Source organism: Erigeron canadensis, chromosome 7 (assembly GCF_010389155.1).
Source record: "Erigeron canadensis isolate Cc75 chromosome 7, C_canadensis_v1, whole genome shotgun sequence".
In the NCBI taxonomy this organism is placed as follows: domain Eukaryota; kingdom Viridiplantae; phylum Streptophyta; class Magnoliopsida; order Asterales; family Asteraceae; genus Erigeron; species Erigeron canadensis.
The window spans coordinates 3,675,468-3,698,186 of NC_057767.1; the positions used below are offsets into that span (position 1 = coordinate 3,675,468).

The 22,719-nt window shown below is 30.9% G+C and overlaps 1 protein-coding gene and 1 pseudogene across 1 annotated transcript; one reads left to right on the forward strand and one right to left on the reverse strand.

The window, feature by feature from the left end:
* Nucleotides 1–807: 807 nt before the first annotated feature.
* LOC122607269 lies at nucleotides 808–5,852 on the forward strand (annotated as a pseudogene).
* On the reverse strand, nucleotides 5,262–8,882 carry LOC122608507. Its single transcript, XM_043781612.1, has 2 exons — nucleotides 8,505–8,882; nucleotides 5,262–5,741 (listed from the first exon to the last, which is right to left on the reverse strand). The coding sequence occupies exons 1-2, from the start codon at nucleotides 8,584–8,586 to the stop codon at nucleotides 5,539–5,541; spliced, it is 285 nt and encodes a 94-aa protein (XP_043637547.1). The 5' UTR covers nucleotides 8,587–8,882; the 3' UTR covers nucleotides 5,262–5,538.
* Between the last annotated feature and the right edge of the window lie 13,837 nt (nucleotides 8,883–22,719).

Here is a 22,719-nt window from a genome sequence, read left to right on the forward strand (position 1 = left end):
GAGGTTTTATCATTTTACTTTCATAAATTCAAAGGACTTAGTACTACACAAATACTTATCGCAGAGGTACAACAGAACGGCAAAATCTAAATAAAATAAAAAAAAAAGTGAGAAACACAAAGAGGGCTTTTCTTCCACAGTCGCTGTGATTTAAATCCTATAGATACAAAAAATGTAAGCAATTTTCTTCTCAATTTTCAGCATCCAATAAAGTTTCAAGATTTTGAAAACCCAAATCAGTTTTGCCTTTCTTGAATCTCAATTTTTGGTGGGGATTCATTAATTTTGAAAACCCAATGCGACTTCGTTTTTTGAGGTTGGTTTTCTGTAAAGTTGATTATTTTGATGTTTTGAAGCTTTAAATGTTGTGAAGTTATAATTTTTGTTTGTTATACTGCATTTTTTGTTGTGAGTAACTGAGAATGTTGTGATTATATAATTGTGGGTTTTTTATATTTTGGTTTTTTCTTTTGTAATTAAAAAATGATGGATTTTTTGTGATAAATGGGATCAAAGTTCGGATTTTGATGTTGTTAAATTTGTATTTAATTTATTTTTTTTATAATTGGGTTTTTGGAGGGAAAGTGTATATTGTGAGTTAGGAACTACAAATCATATTAGGGTTATTTTTTGTGTTTTTTAATGATATGTTTTGGTTATTCGTATTCCGGGTTGTTGATAATTGGGCTGAATTTAGTTGGGATTTTGGTTTTATTGTGTGAAGTAAAAAAAAATTGGGAAATTTGTGAGTGTTTTATGGAATTTTTGAATTAAGAAATGCAACCACCAGAGCAGCATTAATGGATTAATCTTGTCGAGTTGAAAAGTGAGATAATTAGAAAGCTTGGACCAGAAAGATCAAAACAATATTTTGATTACTTGAATAAGTATTTTGAGTTTGAAGTTAAGAAAGGGTGAGTATGATAAACTTTGTGTAAGGACTGTTAGGAGAGATGGTATTCAGCTTCATAATCAGTTAATATGTTGTGTTTTTAGGAATACGCAGGGAAAGGACCGGTTGGAAGCAAGAAATCATTGGCTGGAATTTACCATCAAAATGGGTCGCTACCGGTTGTAACACATGGTTCTTCCTGTTCATTGGCTTTACCAAATGGAGATGTTTTAGCTCCTTTGCCAAGACAGGCGAGAACTACAGTTTGTGAATGAAAAGTTGGAGACCGTAAAAGTGCTATCGTGCCAAATGAGAACACAAATTAGTCATCTTCTCATCATCTATCCCGCATGGGGATGATTTTACTACTTTTGAGAACGAGGATCCGTCTAACTCCTGATACTCGAAGGCCAGTGCATCATCATCAAGAACTCATACAACAAGGGAAATTGTTGGGTAGAAAAGACAGAAAAGGGCTACCTAGCAGGAATATGCTACATGCTCCACTTGGAATTCCTTATTGCCCAGTAAGTATAGGTGGGGGCCCGCAAGCCCTCAATTAGTAGTAAATTTTGCTGGTGTATTGGACACTAACAGTTTATCACATACAACAACATTGAAGGCACGTATGCAGGCAGTTGCTGCATCACATGGCCTTCAAGGCGTGTCAATGGATTGTGCCAATGCACTCAATAATGGATTGGACATATATTAAAGGGTTTGTCGGTTTGACACAGTCTTGTTGTGTACTTAATAGGACACAGTCCGGGTCAGGGTCAGGGCATGAGCCAACTAAGAATTGCCCGGCTCATTGTAGGATCCTAAATGGTGTGAGACCCGCTTATCATTATCAAATGCAATTACATGAATCAAAGCTGCCTATTATTTTGCTAGACTTTAGAGTTGCCATGGAGTTGAACCCCGGGCAGCTTGGAGAAGACTGGCCCATACTGCTCAAGAAGATATGTGCTCATGCTTCTGAGGAATGACATGAATTTGTGATCTAACATTGTTGTATCTCATGTGGGTGTGCGGTGTTTTATGGATTGAAGATTGTAGGGCTGGTCAATGAATAGTGAAATTATTGTTCATGGCCCATAACTGCCTTGTCCATCGAAAGTAACACCACATTTGTCAGCGACCAACCAGCAGAGGGTTAACAAATGCAGTATTTGGTTGCTCTGTTGTATGATTAGCATAATTTTTTGTTTTTACTGTAATTTAGATTTTAGCTAATCAGGTAATCTAAAACAGTTTTGCAGGAATAATTTGTGCAGCTCAGTACTCAGTAAAGTTGAAATCGCATGATCAGATGTTTCTTGTGTATGTATTTTCAGCTCTAAGCATTGATTGAAATATTGAATTTAAGCAACATATTCTACTTTTAACTGCATGCATTTCTTAATTAGGATAAAAGCTTCATTAATAGTTGAACTACAAGTTGCATAGTTTTTGCTAGGATTGAATTTCTTTGAGTTGATCAAAGTGTCTTTAGACATTTTTTTCTTACTCAATGCATAAAATGGCTTGTAGAGAGATTTAGTGCCTGATGTTCAAGTTACTTTTGCTTCTCGCTCTCTTATTATGAGTTTGAATTATATGTTTTGGTGATGTTACCTTTTTGCAGGTGCTTGGATTTCCTTTCGTACTTTTTAGTCATGAATTCTGTAGTTCTGTCCAACTATAGAGCAGATGCATCTCAACCAGCTGTTAGATGGTATGTATTTTCCATGCTTATTGATCATATGATCGAGAATGGATTTTTCTCTATGGACCTATTATGTTAGAATTTATATTTATGGTTGTCACTGTAGTACGGTAACATTGTTGTTATGTGACCTCATTATAAAATGTTCAACATAAAGCTATAGTCACACTATTCAGTTGATCATTACATTTCGATATCATATTAGCCATGATATGCATGTTACATTTTCTATATACTAGTCTTTTTGATGAAATGTTTTTCTATGTCGAGCGACTTTTTCTTTTCGTATACTTTTTTTTTAGAAAGGCTGGGACTACTACACCTGTAACCTCATTTTATTTACACCTTTTTGTCTCGGTCGAGAATTAAACCCACAACCTTTTGCCTTTTGGTCAAGTGACTGTGTTTTAGCTCGTTACATCAGTTTCACTTATAGGCTGATAATAAAAAGATGATGCCATTGTGGATGTGCTCAAGTTCTTTACACCAACCTTTTTTCTGCGTAATTCTTTTTTTTTTCTGTTAGGATTCCTATCATAAAGACATTATTATTATGAAATATATTTATAAAATGTTAAACACAGAATCATAGTCATGTGACTCATTGTTAAAATCCGAAGACCATATAAACACTAGATATAGATTTTGCATGTTCTATATATTTACCTTTTTATATTCATATTACTAAGTGACTATGTTTTTTATCACTTTCATCTGAAGCCAGATTAAAAATCTTAGATACAATCTTGTTCCTCTTCTGTTTGGATTAATGATAGAAACCAGACTTGAGTATGTTATGTGCCACTATCACAAAATATAAAAATCTTAGCAACAAATGTGGATGTTCATAAGTAGTTGAACCACGTAAATACTATCTTGACTTAGGGTGGAGGGAGTACAAAATACTTACCCAATCTTAATCAATTCATCCTCCAATCAAAACTCTCCAACTCACAACTACCCAATTCTTACCCAAATCACTGGCAACACATACCCAATTCTTACCCAATTTCATTTTCTTTTTCATTTAATTTTACTACATATAATTAAAACCATATAAACATAAAACATAATTTCATTAAACTTAAAACCACAATACATAATATAGAAAATGATTAATACGACTAAAAACACTTAAATAAAACTAACACACTTAAATAAAACTAAAATACTTAAATAAAACTTAAACTAACACTCGGAATAATCCGAGTCAACAGTGCTGTCACCGTCATTGCGGTGAATGTAACGGTATGGCTCAGGAGACCCGGCGGCCGCGCCTGGATGAGAAGAAACGTACTCCTCCCCCGGGTTAGAGTAGTAAGGTACATCCTGACCACCACCCACATTGGATTGCAAGAATACCCCGTGGTCCAGCGTCCGGGTCAATGTTGAAGAAGCGGCGTTTAGATGAAAAATAAGTTGATTCAGCCAGTCGATCTTCTGTCGAAGATATACAAGATGCTCACTCTCTGCGGTGTTAAGTGCATAACTTGGGGCAGTAAGTCGGCTGATGACGGTTTCGTAAGCCGCTATGTTCTCAGAATCGCCCTGAATGACATTATTCACATCTGAGAGGTGTTTGGAGTCGTAATTTAGGTGGGTTTGGAAAGCCATTTTACAATCACGAAGGTCCATTGTAGTGATTTTGGTTGAAAGGAAGTTGTGGAGTAAATGGAAATTGGGTGAAAATGAAAGTTGTGTAAAAAATGGAAGAAGAATGGGGAAATTTTTTTTAAAAAAAAAATATCGGATCTAGCCGTTTGGGGGGGGGGGGGGGGGGGGGGGGACCACTGGGTTCCAACGTTCGAAATTTGAAGCCCAACATCGGTTTGGATACTCGATTGTATACCCGATTTCCTAGTACCCGAGCCTTACCCGATCCTTACCCGACTGGTACTCCCTTCAACCTTAGGATTTATTATTATTATTTACATAATCTACTAACTTAGTAACAACAATCTTTTACAAGATGTCTTTATAGACCTTATAAAAGGTCTCATGTTTCAGTTGGAAGCAGCATAAGAAGGATATTTGACTAACTGGTAACCTTTTATGTGAAGTTCTCTCACTGCAACACTTTAGATATAGCGAAAACTTTCCTCCTGGGGTATTCTGAAGATTTAACCTAGGCAACAAAAATGGGACCTAATACTTTAACCAAAGAAACAACTCGTGAAATTAAGAGGGAAATTTGTTGTAAGGTGTAAATACTGCATGTGATCAGTTTAATGGCATGTTCGATTACCTATAAAGTTTGATCATTTGTTAACTATATTGTGATTGTTAGTCTTTTCTATAGGAGTAAGAATGTTACTAATGACAGATAGTGACTTGAGTTCAGTTCATGTCATTATTAAGCCGATTGTCATTTTTCACCGACAAGGCAACAACCTACTCTTTTTAATGGATTAAGAATGTTACTTGTGACAGATAGTGACTTGAGTTCGGGTTGTGTCATATAGACGTATGAGTGATAATCATTGTATATGCTTTATTGTGTATTTGCTCGTGTTAAAAAGAAATCTTTTAATTGTTTTGATAGTCATTCGCATAATATGTGCTGTTAGTTACAGGGAGTACTAATTTTGTGTTCAAAATGGTCTGTAATGATACATGGTACAACGAATTAACAATGAACGTGTTTCACGATAGCACAAGTGATTCCATAAAAGGCTCACATAATTTATTCAAGTAATGTTGCACAAGCAACATACATAGCTTACGGATGATTTCTTTTCTTTACAGTGTATGACTTGATCTGGATCTTGAAAAAAAGCATAATATATTTACAAAAAACGACTTTGCTACTGTGGCGCTAGTACTTTTATTTAGCACTAACATCCACAATAGCCCATCGAGACGCATCTCAAAATCATACTAATGATAATATATATTCTGTTGCAGGGTAGTAAGGTGACACCGATTGACTTTGACATTGTTAAGCATGAATTGAGAAAGGTGTTGAACAAGTAGTATTGCTATTGTGCCATACGAAGATCTTCCAAAATGATCTTGGCTTACGCTTCCGGTGGCTGTTTGATGTTAACTCGGATTCTGTTCTATGAAGCATCTCCCACATTTTCTGGACATCCTCATACCCACATGTTTGTATGTCATCATGTAGCTTCAAAAGACCCACACCTGGTTGAAACAAAATTAAAGGTTCATGTAAGTAGTCTTTTATCAGTTGGGTACTTTGAAACTTCAAAGTAGATAACAGTCATGTTTTTATTGAAGTATTTTTTTATACCTTTCTTAAGCCTGTTGTAAGAGATATAAAAAAGGTGAATCTGGACAGTTTTACCATTACCGATAGGATATACTCCCATAAAACATGTCTATATATTGCATATATTCTTTTGGTGTATCCAAAATGAGGGTATTGTGAAGGTAGGGGTTTGGTAAGATTATCCAAATGGTTGTTAGTTAATAGTGTAGTTACAAGTCAGCAAATCAATAGTGTATGAGTGGAAATCGTTTTTTGGGAATCTTTACAATAAACAAATCTTATAGAGGTAATTAGTAATCAAGTACTATTTAGTTATTAAAATCCACTAATGACATTCAACCTTATCTTTTTTAGGTTGCTAAAATCAAGAATAATCCAAATACATTATTCTATCCATAGGAATGATACTTCTTGATTCACATTCCTGATTTTAACATTTCTTATTCTCTTGCCATATAAATGGAAAATTTATAAAATATTTTTAAAAACCACATTATAGTCACCACCGCCACCACACAACCCGTCACCGTCATCGCCGCCGTATTGTACGGATCTCCCACTCGTGTTTAGTAATCGAAAGACCTTTTCACATGTTAACATTGTACTAAACTTATCCATATATTATTTTGGTTTCTAATTGAACCAGTCTCATAAGTTCACCTATATCTTAACTATATTTTTCAAAAACCATAGATGTGTATCTATGTCATAGTCATTTTGGTATATAATTGATTTATATATAGGCCATGTGTCAAATATAGTTGATGACCCACTATGGGATTAAGAGGAAATTAAGAGATAATTAGTTAAAAACTAAACAATATTCTATAAACATAATGATGAGTCCCCAAAAAGATGTTTTAATTAAATCATGTTTAGATGATGCAGGCTAAATATAATTTAAAAAGATAACAATAACTACCAACAAAAAACAAGAATAGTTTTTCCCTAGTCTTTGCTTCTTTGGTTGTCGACTGGAATAATTGTAGTCCCCTTCTGGAAAAAGGTGGTGACCATCCAATCAAATAAATTACCACTTTTTATTATTTCTACCTAAATATGCACCATCAAAAATTTTGCCAAAGACATAAAAACAAAAAAAATAAAATGATATCAGTTTTATATGCATATGTATTAAAATATTCCCTCTTGGCATCAAAGTAATGCATCATTTTTTTATTTTTTTTTGAGTAACTTAATTATGCTAAGAAAATCACCAAATCAAGAAAACAAGTTTTTAACCTAAGCCATCGAAATCCTCTACCTTTGGATATTCATTTTTTATAATGGAGTAAACATTGTCATAATTTCATCTATTTAGTAATTACCATGTATTTTTATATACAAAATATTAGGACAAAACAGACTTCCATTGGAAACACACAAATAGTATACTACTTTATCTAATTCAAACAACACTCAAATTCTCTTTTTCTTTTTTGAGTTAAAGAGAACATTCAAGAACTTTAAAAATTTTATTTACTTTTCTTCCAAAAATAAGGAAAAAGAAAAAGAGAGTAAAGAAAATCCAATTTGACTATGATCACAATAACAAAAGAGACCACCAATAAAGCACGTATGCACGCATTAAAGTTTGCATCACAATGGTGTATGCATTCAACATTGTCACGGGACTGTATACTCTATTTATAGCTACATCAACCATTTTTAAACTTTGAATGAAAATTTTGTATTTTAAATCACAACTTTGAAAATATTTATTTCATTAAGTATTATAAATAGTAAAAAAAATCAAAAAAACACCGACCAAAATTTCATATAAAATATTATATATGCTGAATGTGGAGTTATATCATTTTGTATTTATTTTAACAAAGAGTTTACATTTACTTGTCACAACACTTTGAATTTATCCGATACTTGGTCAATTCTACTTCACAAGAATTAAAAAAAAAAAACTAAAAAAACCAACACAAAATTAAGGTTCAGAAGTGATTGTTATGAATGGTGGGTTGCCACACTAAAAGATTTAAATTTTATAAAATTAAAATGAGTATTAATTGTCTAGATCGCTCAATAAATGATACAAATTGATGTTAATCAAATACGGAGTATAATTAAAGAAACTTAGAGAAAATGCTTTATCAATTTTTTTTCATTGTTCTCAAATCAATTCAAACTTCAAAAGGCTGTAGTTTTTCAAAACAAAAAATTATTCACAATATAAATCGATCCATCCCAATGAATAAATTTAATTTTGAAGTTCGATCACTTGTCACAATCTTATAAATATTTTAATCAATATATTATATTCAAAATTCATCATATCTAGTTAACATAAATTATTTCTGACAAATATAACATCAACGTTGAAACACATGTCCATATTCCTACTCCTATGCTTATAATCAAAACAAAAAATCTTTACAGCAAGGCTTTATTATCCAAAAAATATATAAGTTTCATAATTCAATTAATTTCAATATACTAGCAAACAAAATATTTTTCATACACACTATATATATCAAAAAAATATACTTTCTACACAACAAAAATTAACTCATGCACAAACGATTTTATTTATGATCATAAAAACAAGGTTGGTTGGTTTTTTCTATTCAAGTTATTTAAAAAGACGGTCTTTTATGTAATAATAATAAAAAACCAACCAAATGGACAAGAAAGAAACAAAGAAAGAAAGAAATTGGACTAACCGTTGTTTCGAGACTTGACACGAGCAGCAACCGCAAGCCAAACACGTCTAACAGGAAAAACCATTTTTTGCAACCAATTCATTTGTTGTTGTTTCTCTTTTCTTGATCTTCTTCTTCTTCTAAGTTGTTGACTACTACGTCCAAATAATCTTCTTAACCAGGCCAGTAGTACGTCCTAGCTAGTCTTATTCCTCTTCCCTCCTAATATATAGGGGAAGAGAAACAAGACATACAATTTTCGATATATATAAGATATTTTATATCTTAAAATGATATAAAGATGGCTTAAAACTAGCTAGTTCTTTGTGTGTATGTGTGTTTCTTGTTTTATAAGATAGAAAAAGGGAATTCACACATATTTTGAGAGAGAGAGATGAGTGAGGATGAAGGGAATTAAGGATATATTTATAAAGTAGTAGTGAATTTATACATCAAGGGGGACTAATGTACAAGTAGTCAAGAGTTTTGTACATGTAGTGATGGAGTGATATGTGAGTATTTGGTGGCTGATTTTGCTTTTTATTGTTGGTTAATTACTATGGACTTTATTTTTTGTAATCTCACATTCACGTAACATAATTTAAAGAGATTAATTTTGAATATTATTAAATAAAAGATCGAGTATTTTGATTTATAGTAAGTTATTATGAAGATGATTAATGTAATTAACTAGGTAATACCCGTGCGTTACACCGGGCTATTCTGTTTTCTAATATAATTCATCGTAAATGAAATGCAATAAAAATAATCTTACCAAAAAAAAAATTTCATTAATTGAAAATTTAATTATTTATATAAAAAAAAGCATATTATGAACACTAGTAAAATGAATATCTATGTATAATATTTTTCCCCCCTAAACTCTATAAGTCATCTCATCTCACTTCTTTATTGTTTTCGTTTTTCATTTTTGCCATTAATTGATATCGTTAGGTGAACCAAAATTGTGTAATATCACGCCGTGAGACAACACAACTAACATTTTCATTGATCTTCTCATATGTACAATCGTTTATCAGTACTCAACAGAAATCAAATAATAACGGTCAAATACTTTATAAGATTTCAAGAATCATGGTATAAGTTTAAAGGATTAATCCATCCATCACTTTTTTATTCGACTTTCAGTATACATGCGGTATAAACAGAAATTGAGCACATTCCTAATCTTTCAGGTTCCATATTTACCTTTTTGATCCTTGATAATGTCTAAGCAAAAGACCGCAAAACTCTTTTAGCCATTTGTATAAAGAAAAGTAAGCTTATGATTATGTAAAGAAAAGCTTATTATTGTATAAAGAGAAATTTATGCTTGTAGATAGGTAAGCAAATTTAAATTCACCACATAAATTGTATATTAGTCGAACGTCCAAAAAAATAATTTATGTAACGGGTTTTTTCTTTTTCAAATATCGTAAATGTATTTCAGGTAATCCACCAGTTAAGGAACCATACAATGTCATTCTAAATTTAAACTTCAATATCATATGGAAGCGAATTATCGATTGCGATTGACAATTAAAGACATAACTTCTTGAAAAACCATCCGTATAGCCAACATTGTTCACAAAAATGGCCATCAACACATGCTATTATATATAATCCCACCATCTATATTTTCATTGGCTTTCATTTAACATTGTTATACCTCTTGACAATTACTAACACATCTTGTTGTCATGAAAACACAGTCTCAACAGATTATAAAAGAAATAATGTAGACACACATAATTGTGAGTGATAATACTTCTAGACCCAGTGGAGATTTTTAATGTTTCTAGTATCATAGTTTGTAGTGATATGTGCAAACTATGAATGATCAAGCAGGTAAATTTTTTATGAAACTAAATCAACGAATTCCAAGTTTATAAACCTAAGGATATGAATATTCTTCGCAATTAATCTTAAGATTTTTTTTGTTTTTTGTTTTTTGTTTTTGTTTTTGTTTTTGTTTTTTTTTTTTTTTTGGGGGGGGGGGGGGGGGGAGTATGTTGTATAAAAACACATGAGTTAAGAAGCTAATAAAATTTAATCTTTAAACCCATTGATAACACGACTATCCACTGATAATAATCTTAATAACAATAATATTTTAATTTGTCATAATATATTTAACAACAATAATCATAATATCGTTGTTATAATAATAATAATAATAATAGTATTCTAATTATTATTATTATTATTATAAAATAACACTAATAATAAGAATAATAATAATAAAAATAATAATAGATGGTAAAGAAACATAAATCTATTTATTTTCTTTTTAGAATAGCAATTGATGAGTAATTAATATCATAAGCATTTAAGTAATGTATTTTCTAAATTTAAAACAAAACTCATTGTGGTTCAATTGGCAAATGTGATGACATCTTTCTCGTGGCTTATATACATGTTTAAGTGGACACTCCACATCATTAGATAAGTTGCCTACGTGGCTGATGACTTATCACCTAAATCGTTCCCGTGGCTTATATACATGCTTAAGTGGACACTCTACATCATTAGATAAATTGCCTACGTGGCTGATGACTTATCACCTAAATCGTTCTCGTGATGCCACGTAAGAAAAAGCTGACGTGGCGGGCTCAGAGAGCGCCATGTGGTTGCTTTCTGATAGCCTTTTATATATATATATAGAGATAGAGATAAAAATTAATTCTATAGGTTCATAAATATGTTTTTAAAATTTGGTGTATAGTACACATACGTACCATATAATCAATAGTTAAGTTTTGGAGACAAAATCAATAGCTTAGAATGCGCGCCCAGTCCTTGGTTAGTTAGTCCTCCATCGCAACATCATTAGACCAACGGCATCCTTGGTCTGTCTTTGGCTCGTCCATCACCCCATGGACACACGCATCTTTTGTCCGTCTTTCTCTCTCATGTGAATAGTTTTCACATGAACTTTAAAATTAGTGATATTAACATAAGTGCCATAGGTGAATAGTGTCAAACGAATAATAACATAACAACTACAATAAAGCTACGATGTATAAAAATATCAGTTATTATTCAATATGAATTTTTAGGATAATCATGAAAATTACGATAATTACGATTGGGACATCAAGGAACAGTAGTGTTAAACGAACTTTTGGCCCAAAACGACGGCATCTTTTGATGAATAAATGTTTTAGTTGGATACAATTTTGGATACCATTTTTTAAGGGTATAGAAAGAAATGTAAATATTGGACGCAGTTTTTGTGTCTTGTATATGTTTTAGTTGCCTTATGGTATTATTGGCATATAATTTTAGCTTTAAAAAAGGTTATATTATTACGCATTTTCTTGCGAATTCACCTGCCACTGAATTAAGCATATAAAATGAACGAATTTCACTATAATACTTTTTCTACACTGTTTTTTTCTTTTTATTTATCTTCTTTACCGTCACATGTAACCTGTGTGTTGTAAGAAGAAAGAAAGTCGTATTACGTGGAATATTTCTATAGATTTTGTAAGGAAAACATACAAATTTATTTTAGGAGGCATTAGGAAGACGTGACACGTGTTTACAAAAGGTAGTAGGGTCCTTGTTTATTTTGTGGATGATTTGGATCTTACTTTTTATAATATCGTGGTCCCTTTGCTTTTTTCTACCGTCATTGACTTTATTTGGTAAAGGTTAGGCCAAAGTGTTCCTCGTTAAACCTTTGAATTTATTAGATTATCTTTCCTATAATAAGCTTACAATTATATCTAATTAAAGCCTAAATTTGTTGCTTATATTCTCAACCTTCTTCCCCCACAATTTTTGGTCAAATCTTAGATGCATATTTCTTTTTGATGATGGAATGTCCTAGCAATTAAGAGTTGTTTAGGTTGGTTTAAGATCCTTAATAATGTTTTTGTGTTATTGTGAAGCTATTAAGCTCTTATTAGAATGATGATTCATGGAGGGATAATTAGTTTTTGGCGCGGGTAACCTAAAACCTTATTTTATAGCTTTTAGGTAGTATATATTTATTAAGCATACGCTTATCTAAATACCATCTTCATTTAAGCAATGAGTTTTTGTTCAAGTGGCTCAAGAGATATAGAGATCGAGGAACAAATATGAAAAATCACGTTCATATTTTTTTCGACTCATTTACAATCCTATAATCATTTGTGTATAGAATCTCTTCAAAGCAGTAAATATAAATTATAATCAATATTATTATCAACTAACATATCGAGAGTCGATCTATCATCTATGTAAGTAGTTTCTTAAAGTCAATGCTTGAAATGTAACAGGAGAACAATACAAGGACTGATGAAGATATTTTGCCTTTTGTAACCGGGCGGTTTGACCATTTGACTTTTAGTTCGTTAGCCTTTCATTATGTCCCCAAATCCATGGCAATCCATATGCAATACATTATGAGAAGTGATAACAACATTACTTTAATTTCCTAACAAATTTTCACATTTTTCAATTGCTTTCAACTCATTGTCTAGTTATCAAAGTGTTGGTTTCAGTGATATTCTAATGAGCGAGAACCTTTAGATAAATTCTTTAACATGTGAGAAATTTTGATTCTTTAATAAAAATTAAAGGGTGAGGAATCAAAAATCATCTTTAAAACTTGATCTTTATTTTTTATCAAAGGGTCAAAATTACCTAGTCATGTTTGGATAGCTTTAAGAAACCACCTCCTTTCTTAATTGATTAGATACACTTACAATAACTGATTTAAAAGTAACAACCATCACCACTAAAAATAACTTGATATTTTATGTTAGTTTAAGCTTTATCTTATTAATGTAATGCCTTAATTTATAGAAGTGTTTTTTTTAATTATTTATTGTATTTAATTAGCTAGTCATTTAAAATATTTTTTTTTTTTATTTTTTTATTTTTTCTTTAAAAGTCATATAAAATATATGACGAGATGTTGGTTATAAGAATATACCAATTTATCGTTAGTCTAAAAGTGTTGATTTTACGTTAGATGTAACAAAATTAATGTAAGGAATAAAAAGTTATTGTTTCAAGTAGTGTTATTTTTTACTGTATCTTTTATTTTTTGAATAACAGAAATAAAAAGTAGTGTGTTATTCTAAAAATTAAAAATAATAAACTTTGGAAAACACGTGAGACATGTGTAGCTGTGATCAAGAGTGAAGACTTAAAAAGCATACAGCGAACGGTAAACCAATTTGTAGGCGTCAAAAAGTCATATAAACAAACACATCTACATTTTATATAGTCGCTACTCGCGACCATTTTTTGTTTTTGTCTCCTGAATATCTCCTACCAAATAATCGTCGGTTCAGTATTTTATAAGCAGCATTAAATGATAAGACCATTTGTAACTATTCTATCATTTCGCGGGATATGAAAGAGGTGAGCTGTATACAATCTTACCTATACTCAAAGGTAGAGAGACTGTTTATATAAGGACCTCTGGCTACAAAGAGATAATAGTTTTTTTTCTTTTTATTTATATATTTTTCTTGCCAAGTTAGTTTTATTTCTTTTATTCCTTTCACTTTTTCTTTTATCCTTAGTCATTCATCTATTTTTTGAACCTCACTCTTTTTTTAGCTTCTTTTTTTTTTTCTAGAAATTGACATTTATTCACGTAAACACCCCCAAATTGGCAGGTGATAGTACAACAACAAAACCACAATTATGAGATATCAAATTTACACCAATTCTTCCATGCCAAGAGATGGAGAACTTATTAGCTCTATTACTATACGAAAGATATCCCATGGATTTAACATTATGAACTTATTAGCTTTATTAACTGTAACATTAGAAAACTTTTTTCTGTTCTTCTAAATCATCCAATTATGAGATATCAAATTTACACCAATTCTTCCATGCCAAGAAATAGAGAACTTATTAGCTCTATTACTATACCAAAGATATCCCATGGATTTAACACCATGAACTTATTAGCTTTATTAACTGTAACATTAGAAAACCTTTTTTCGTTCTTCCAAATCATCCAACAAGTGATCTTGACAATACCTTTGAGCACAAAATCATATGATGGTGGCATGTAAAAATCAAGGTAAGATTAAAAAAGAAATTTAATAGAACCACTTGTCACATTTATATAGACTTAAAAAGATTTTTAGAATAATATTTAAGATGATTAATTATTTTCTTTTAAGTAACATATTCATTTATGTAACGACACAATGTTTATAACTACTTTTATTAAACTTATTGTTTTTTTAAATAATTTATTCAAACCTCATAAACCTATAAAATTAACAATTACTCATTTATTATCTTAAAATATGGATGTGTTTATTATTTTACTAGCGTGGATCCACGCAATGTAGCGGAAACGAATAGCTTTTTGTTTTCTGCCAGGCTTTGTCGTTGGATAACTCGGCTAGAAGAGAGAGAAAGGTAAACAATGAGAGAAAAATGTGAAGGAAAAAAGAGCAATTTGACTGGTTTTTTAAAATTTGTCTTTTAGTTTTTTATTATACATTTTTGTTATGACCATAATGTCCTTGAGAATCAATGGTCTTGATCTGTAAATATAATAAGTGATGACTAAAATTTTGTCTTAACTTAAAATTCAAAGAGTTTTAAAATTTCTAAAAGGGTAATAAAAATGTTTTATATGTGAATATAAGTTACAAAATAATAATAATAATGATAATAAATAAATAAATAATCCAAACTTGCACCTACCAAATTAATCAAAAATCCATAATCTTACACCCACAATCTATATCTAGTAAAATCAAATATACCCACAAAAAATGCTTTACCCAAAACACAGAACGTACAACGAAGCCAGATTGAGATGGAGAAGTTAAAGAACAATGAAATCAAGATAGATGTAATTTGATAAATCAGCTATGTCGCCAAAGAATCCGTATCAACTTGTAGAAGTCAAAAACAACGAAGTGGAATCGTGGAGCTTACAAACACGCACATATATGAATTTAAGATAATATAGTATGATACCCGCACGTTGCAGCGAATACCATTAGTAGGGTACAAATGAAAAAGGGAGAGTTTTTTTTGTAGAATGTAATTTAGACATTTCCCTTTAATTATGTAACTTTCAACATATGACTATTCTTTTTATTATGTACTATAGATTAATGAAAGAGTGCAAGAACACAAAACTAGTCAGTCAGTCATACGCATCACCGTGTATTAATTTATCCTGTAAATTTTATATTATAAATATACAATTATTTAATTTGCGTTAACTACAACCCTATTTAACAAATACCTAACAAAAGTATGAAAATATACCCATCCTTGTTTTTATGTTTGATGTTTGATTTGAATGAACATTGATTAATGGCACGCGAAGATGTCGGTAAGGGCTAAAGTAGGATGTCGTCGGTGAGAGTATGAAAAATGAAAAGGATGTGTCATCCGACACTTCTTTTTTCTTCTTCTTTTATTTTTTCTATTTAACGCCTATTTTGAAACCTTATTTCTTCCATTTTTGTCCTTTTTCCATGAATCATCGTCTTTTTAAGTCACATCAACAATCAACAAAATTATTTTAAACTAACGTCTAAACACACATATATATCTTAAATTATTAAGATTTTATAGGTGGTAAATCTGTTATTTGGATCCTTTTTGATAAACGATGAAAAGATAATTTCGTTTCTTTAATTAGTTGCATCCTTAAATTATTAGGTTATTTCCAATAGATATGTTAAGAAGGTGTTAAATAATTTTTTTTGACCCGTGTACATGTAACTATAGAGGTTAGCTATCTACATAGGTTCATGGTCAAAACCTATCTATAATACCTTATAAAGCAAACTGGATTCCTCCTTTAACTTAATTAAGAACCTGATAAGACAAAAATGCCCTTAAATAATCTTCCTTGCTAAGCACCCTCTCACGTGATATACCAACTATGTCCTTCAACCATTTTCGTCTCTAGTAAAGTAAAACCCTATCAACGCCACCACCAGATTGTCTTCCCTACCACCGCCGCATTGCGCGGGTACTATGCTCGTTCTAATAATGTCTTCCATATTAACAGCCAATAATCAACTTAATTTCTTCTATATATACCGAAAAATCAGTATTCATCCCGCGTTAAACTATTTTTGGATCAAAATCTATTTGTTTAAAATCTATAGAGGGTTAGCAAGACACGATAAAGAATATGGTTTTAAGAATAATATTTAAAGACGCAAACCTTTTTAAAATATGAATATGTTATAAAGATATTCTTCTTCAAGTGTAAAGATATTAAAAGAGGATCGATGTTGCTTAAACTTATTACATAGTTCTACACTGTACTATACTAGCACAATACCCGCGTAATGCGGCGGACCGGCGATGGTTTTAGCGGCAACAATGTGGTTGTGGGGGTGACTGTTGGTGGTGGAGGCGGCGTCGAGTGGTGTAGATAATTGATGTAAAAAGTTAATTGAGATATTTTGGATAAATGACTGATATTGTAATTTAATCATTAATGGTATTTTAGATAATACCTCCATAACTTTTAAAGAGATGGTTGTTTTATTTATTAAATAGTATAAAAGTATAGATTGGGTATATATGAGAATTAGAATTAAGAAATAAAGGTATTTTTGATATAAAAAAGTGTTGAATTTCTTAAGATATGAGTGATCATTATGCTTTATAAAAAGATATAGATATAAATATATAGAACTAAATATTTGATAAAGTTCTACACGATAAATGAAACTCTACTATACACATCATGCTGTTCTCCCAAGGGGTCTAAAAAACCGAGACATCACATCAAAAGGAATTATTGTTGCACGATGCATCATATCAAACCAAATATGTTCTAAATAGTGCATGACCATTTGAAATTCCAAAATAGTCATAATTTATGAATGTATAGTTATCTTTGAAATGGAAGTTATCTTCATCTATCTTATAATTCGTACCATAATGCATATCAATTGGACAATTGGATATATGATTTGATGATTGGGAATATAATATAATATGTCCTATGGTTAGCATGTCTTTATATGAGTTATTGTACATAAAGTAAGTGGATGCGACCATCTCCTTGGCTTCAATACTTTCACAAGTCTTTATCTTCAACATATTGGACAGGATAATTTCACATAAAGTATGTTTTTTATAGTCTTTGCTTTAGAGCTAAAGTCAAGTTCTTTGTGTATGAAATACAAACATTAGATTGCAATGGATGTTTATACTTTATAAAAACTATATATTTCTATATGAATACAAGCTTCATTATCACTATTAACCTGTTATATTTTTTAGTGACACAATATGTAAAGACATCTTCGAACGTGGCTTGTTCAATAACTCCATAAAACCGGGTTAAACTTTTTGCTATTGGATCTTTATGTTTTAGGTATTATTATTGTTTTTTTTTTTTTAGATGTTTAACTTGATTTTTTTTTTATCATAAACCTTTCAATAATCCACCTATACAAATGCAGAATTACGATTCGGACTCTGATTGAATATCCCAAAGTCAAATACTTTATTAATTAGTCACCAATCCCAGTGGCTAAGAATTTTGTTTCTTTATATATGTAACATTGGTAACCCGATTTTATCATCTATATTTTTGGTGTTTTATATGCTTGTTGTGGAGTTATAAACCACTAGGTGGCCGAACAATTTATAGATAATATAAAATATACCAATAACTATAAAATGAGCTAAAGTAAGTATATGAAAATTTAAGGTCGCGTTTGGTTTATAAAATTTAATAGAATCTGATGGAATTGGAATTGAATTCCATTCCTTAGCATGTTTGTTTGGTTAAAGATGAAGGAATCACATTCCGTTGGAATATAAACATCCCATCATTTGATGGAATCTCCATTCCTTGGGGATGGGAGAATGAATTGCATTCCATCGCTCACTTGAATCTTCAAAAAAAATCAAAAACATTATGTAAAATTCTATTCATTCAGATTCCAATTCTTTTGACAGATTTCATTCCTTTTCAAAACATTATGTGAACCAAACGCGCTCTAACTGTATGTTTTGTTACATGACCAAATAACTTAGATATTTTAAATATTTACTAGTAATACATAATAATAATATATACTAGAAATAAAAAGTTTTATAAATATTGAGCGGTTGTTACCACTATCCTCGATCTCTATATATGTAGCTTCGTCACTATGTATAATCAAAACATTGAAACAAAACCATGCATGGGTTTTTCTGACTTTTTTGATCACGTACGTTGGAGCCTTGGAGGAGAAAGACTATATATGATTATGGTGAGGGGACCGTTATAAATTAGCATGGGTTCTTAATTTCTTATTTTTCTTATTAAAAAAAAAAAGAAAAGACGTTAATTAGTTGGTGAGAGTGTTAGACCGATAGATTTTGTATTGAAAACGAATATGTTTGATATTTTGATTTTGATATGGTGAGGGGGCTGCCACCACAACTAACGTTCAAATAGTGAGGCTGACTCTTATTATTATAATTATTAATATTATTATTATTATCATATTATTATTTTTATTTTTAAATATATATATGAAAAAAACTTTAATTTATAATTGAAGAAATATGGATTCTTAAATAAAGTTCAACTTTTAATTAGAGTCATTAGATCAAATGATGATGTCATATACCTTTTTTACGTCACCATCACACCACCGTATATTGTGTGAAAGTCGTGCTAATATTTAAATTAGGATTTAGACTATCCAATCACTATTTTCTAATTTTAGATATTTGTAAGGTGAATTTTAAATTCTAATGATCCCACTAATATATTTGATTTTCTATTTACATTCGTTATGAATGTATAAGTTAAATTAAATTTCGTTAGTAAACAGGCATGAACATAATTTTATTAATAAAGAAAACCTTCTTTTTTCTAAATTAAACTTAAGCCTTTGATATAATTAAAACACATTTACATAAAACTAAAAAATATTCACACATCTCATATTCTACCAGTACCCTCTATAGAAATATACGCTTTTCATTAACTGCATTATCCTTTTACATCAAAAATTTTTATATCAATAATCACACCGTTACCATCAACCCGCTGACTCATTGCACGGGTATACCTCTTGTATATTTAAATATCAAAGTATAACTTATTTATAAACTAAATAAAGAAGGGATTAGTGCGCCGGAATGCAACAAACTATGCACAAAAGGTTATAGTGTGCACAAACTAACGTTTTTTTCTATTGTATGCATAAACTTAGTAAAAATGTTCAAATCATGCAATGTGTATACGTGGCAGCTCAAAAAAAATTTTTTAACCGGTCACATGTAAACCTTTTTATTAAGTTTATGTATACAATAAAAAAAACGTTAGTTCATGCACACTATAATCTTTTGGGCATAGCTTGTTGCATTCCAGCACACTAAACCCAATAAAAAAACATAAACAAGATCTGATTTATATTTAGTTATTTTTTATTTACAATTAAAATCCACACCATTCAAATTAAAATCCACACATGTTTAAATGGTATTAAAATGGCAAGAGGGAATATATAAGTGCTTTAGATTGGACCTCTCCCACCCATAAATCCACCATGCTATTGCGTGCATAAGCACAATGGTTGGACACAATAACCACAACATTTTAACCATTAAAATGGAGATCTTTTTCTCACATAAAGCCATTTTAAATTTTACTAACAATTTAAAAACCTTAATAGATACGATTTTGTTTTTTTGACTATTTGTTTTCACAAGAGTCAAAAAAGCCTTTATGTACATGCTTTTTCACATTTAAAAATTTTCTCCACTTGTATTTTCTTTTCTTCTTTGAAACTCAAACTTATAAATTATATGTCATAAATTGCTCTAAACTTGCCAAATAAATCAAGAGATAAGTATTCTAAAATGTAACAAACTTTGAATGAATGTTTATAGTGTGAAATAACTAAAATTGTGTTTATTGTATGTAATCATTTTTAAATTATGTGTATTCTAAGTAATAATGCATACGTGACAACCATATATAGCTGCCACTTGTTAGTTTTTTATTAGTCGGATACATTTTCTTACATACAATAACATAATTTAAAGATGATTCCATACAATGAACACAACTTTAATTATTTCACATATAGAAAATCATTAAAAGTTTGTTACATTTTAGGATATTAATCCCATAAGTCAACTATTTTTCTCTTTGATGTGTGTGTTAGAGAAAACTCAAGAGCCATGATCATTGTAGTAAAGAACAAGAGCTTTCATCATCAAACATCACCCTTTTCATCAAAGACATCATACTTTTTTGCCAATGGCCTACAACACTAATTCTAGAATGAGAAGTCCACTTAAAAAGGTGCATAACTTCTATATTGAGAGCATTATCAATTTCATGTTAACCATGATTCTTGGCACTAAGTTTTCATCATCCAAGTTGAGCAATAATTTTAGAAACTTTCTCTTTGTTGATATTTAGATTAAATAATGCAAGTCTTTGCAATTTAGGTGGTGGAATGATCCAAGCTTTTTTCTTTCTTAAAGATTGAAATCTGTATACATCATTACATATTGATATATATGTTTCTTTGATTTACACCTATATGCTATAATCAACCTAATTGAGAGTGATAAGAGAACTAGAGAAGAGACTTAGAGACACTAGTTTTGTTCTTGTCTCTTTTCTTTTCAGTATTGTAAGATAAAATTTAAAAGTATAAGCTTTTATGAGGCCGCAAGTAATATATGAGTTAAACAGAATGTAAAATTATGCACAAGTTTATCATAGAGTTTATTTTATTTTCTTTATTTAGATTGATCTATGTGCAAATAAGACTTTATCATTATTATGATTTCTTCGCATGCAGCAATAATCGGGGATTAAATTGAGATCGAAGACTTGTATCTCATATTCTCATTGTTGTTTTATATAAAAGATATAATGGTTGTTGGGGAAATTCTAGATAGCAAACAAAATAACCGGATATAATCAATCTTTGAAGGCACGTGATCGCTTTTAAATGGAATCAATTTGGCGATTCACCCAAACTATTCAATCGGATACAATCAAAGATTAAGAATTTTCTGTGTGGATGTGTTTGAGAGAAAAAGAACCAGAGTAAGAAAAAGAGAAGAAAAAGAATGATCAGATTATACTGTTACGGGATGTTAATTAGACCCAATAACTGCCTTTTAGGCAGTTAATTATCATGTTTTGAATTTGGCAAATTTAGTCCATCGAATTCCGAAAATAAAATTTTCGGAAAGAGTTTTACCATAACAATTCAATAGAAATAAAAAATTTCCAGTTCGACCCCAGCCAGGGGCTCTGCCCCTTGGACCCCGCCAGGGGCTGCCGCCCCTTGGACCCTGCTCCCAGGGGTGCTGCCCCCGGACCCCCGTACCTTAGGGGCTTCCACCCTAAGGTCATAATAAATTCAAATAGGCGTGCACTCCGCAACTCCAATCCTATATGATGTATTATTATGACGTTACTGATCAAACAAGTTAACCCCAATTACACTAAAATATCCAACAATGGTAAGTTAAGTCTAATAATTGTTAAATCTTGAGTCGATCTCATTGGTTGAAACGTGAGCCAATTAATTAGCTAACTATTTATCTCTAAAGCTATCAATACTTACCAACGACTATCCTTTGATACAAGATTAATTTTTTGTATTATATAACATACATTCTTATAATTCCCGCTCAATGCTAGAACATGAAGCCCATTAAAAAGTAATGTTAGTCGTACGACCTTTTGTATAATAATCAACATATAGTAGAGAAAAACAAATGGGATCGGATCAAGTGGAAAACCTCTTGTCTTTGAAGACAGAATCCCATGCCTCACGAAATTGGATACGATTGTTATTTTTGTTACTAGTTGTTGTAAGGTGGAAATAATTAAACGACGAACACAAAGGTTTAATTTTCCTAAAAAGAAACATTCTCATAAATGATCATATAATCACTACAAGAAATACTACTTTTGGCGACCAAACAATTAGCGACGCCAAAAATTTCGTCGCCAAAAATTTCGTCGCCAAAGGCCACAAAACGACAAAACAATCTGCGTCGTGAAAAAAAATTCGAATTTCTTTTTGCTTTATTTTTTTGTTTGTGGGTCCCACTTTTAGGCGTCGCAAAATTGGTCGCTAAAAGTCACAGGAGACGAAGTTTCAGCGACGCTGCGTTGTCGTCACAAAGGGCGTCGCTAATGGATTTTGCGACGACAATTGTGACTATTGGCAACGACTTTGGGCGTCGCTAAAAGCAGGATTTCTTGTAGTGTAATGTATTTATGATGTATTTACACATT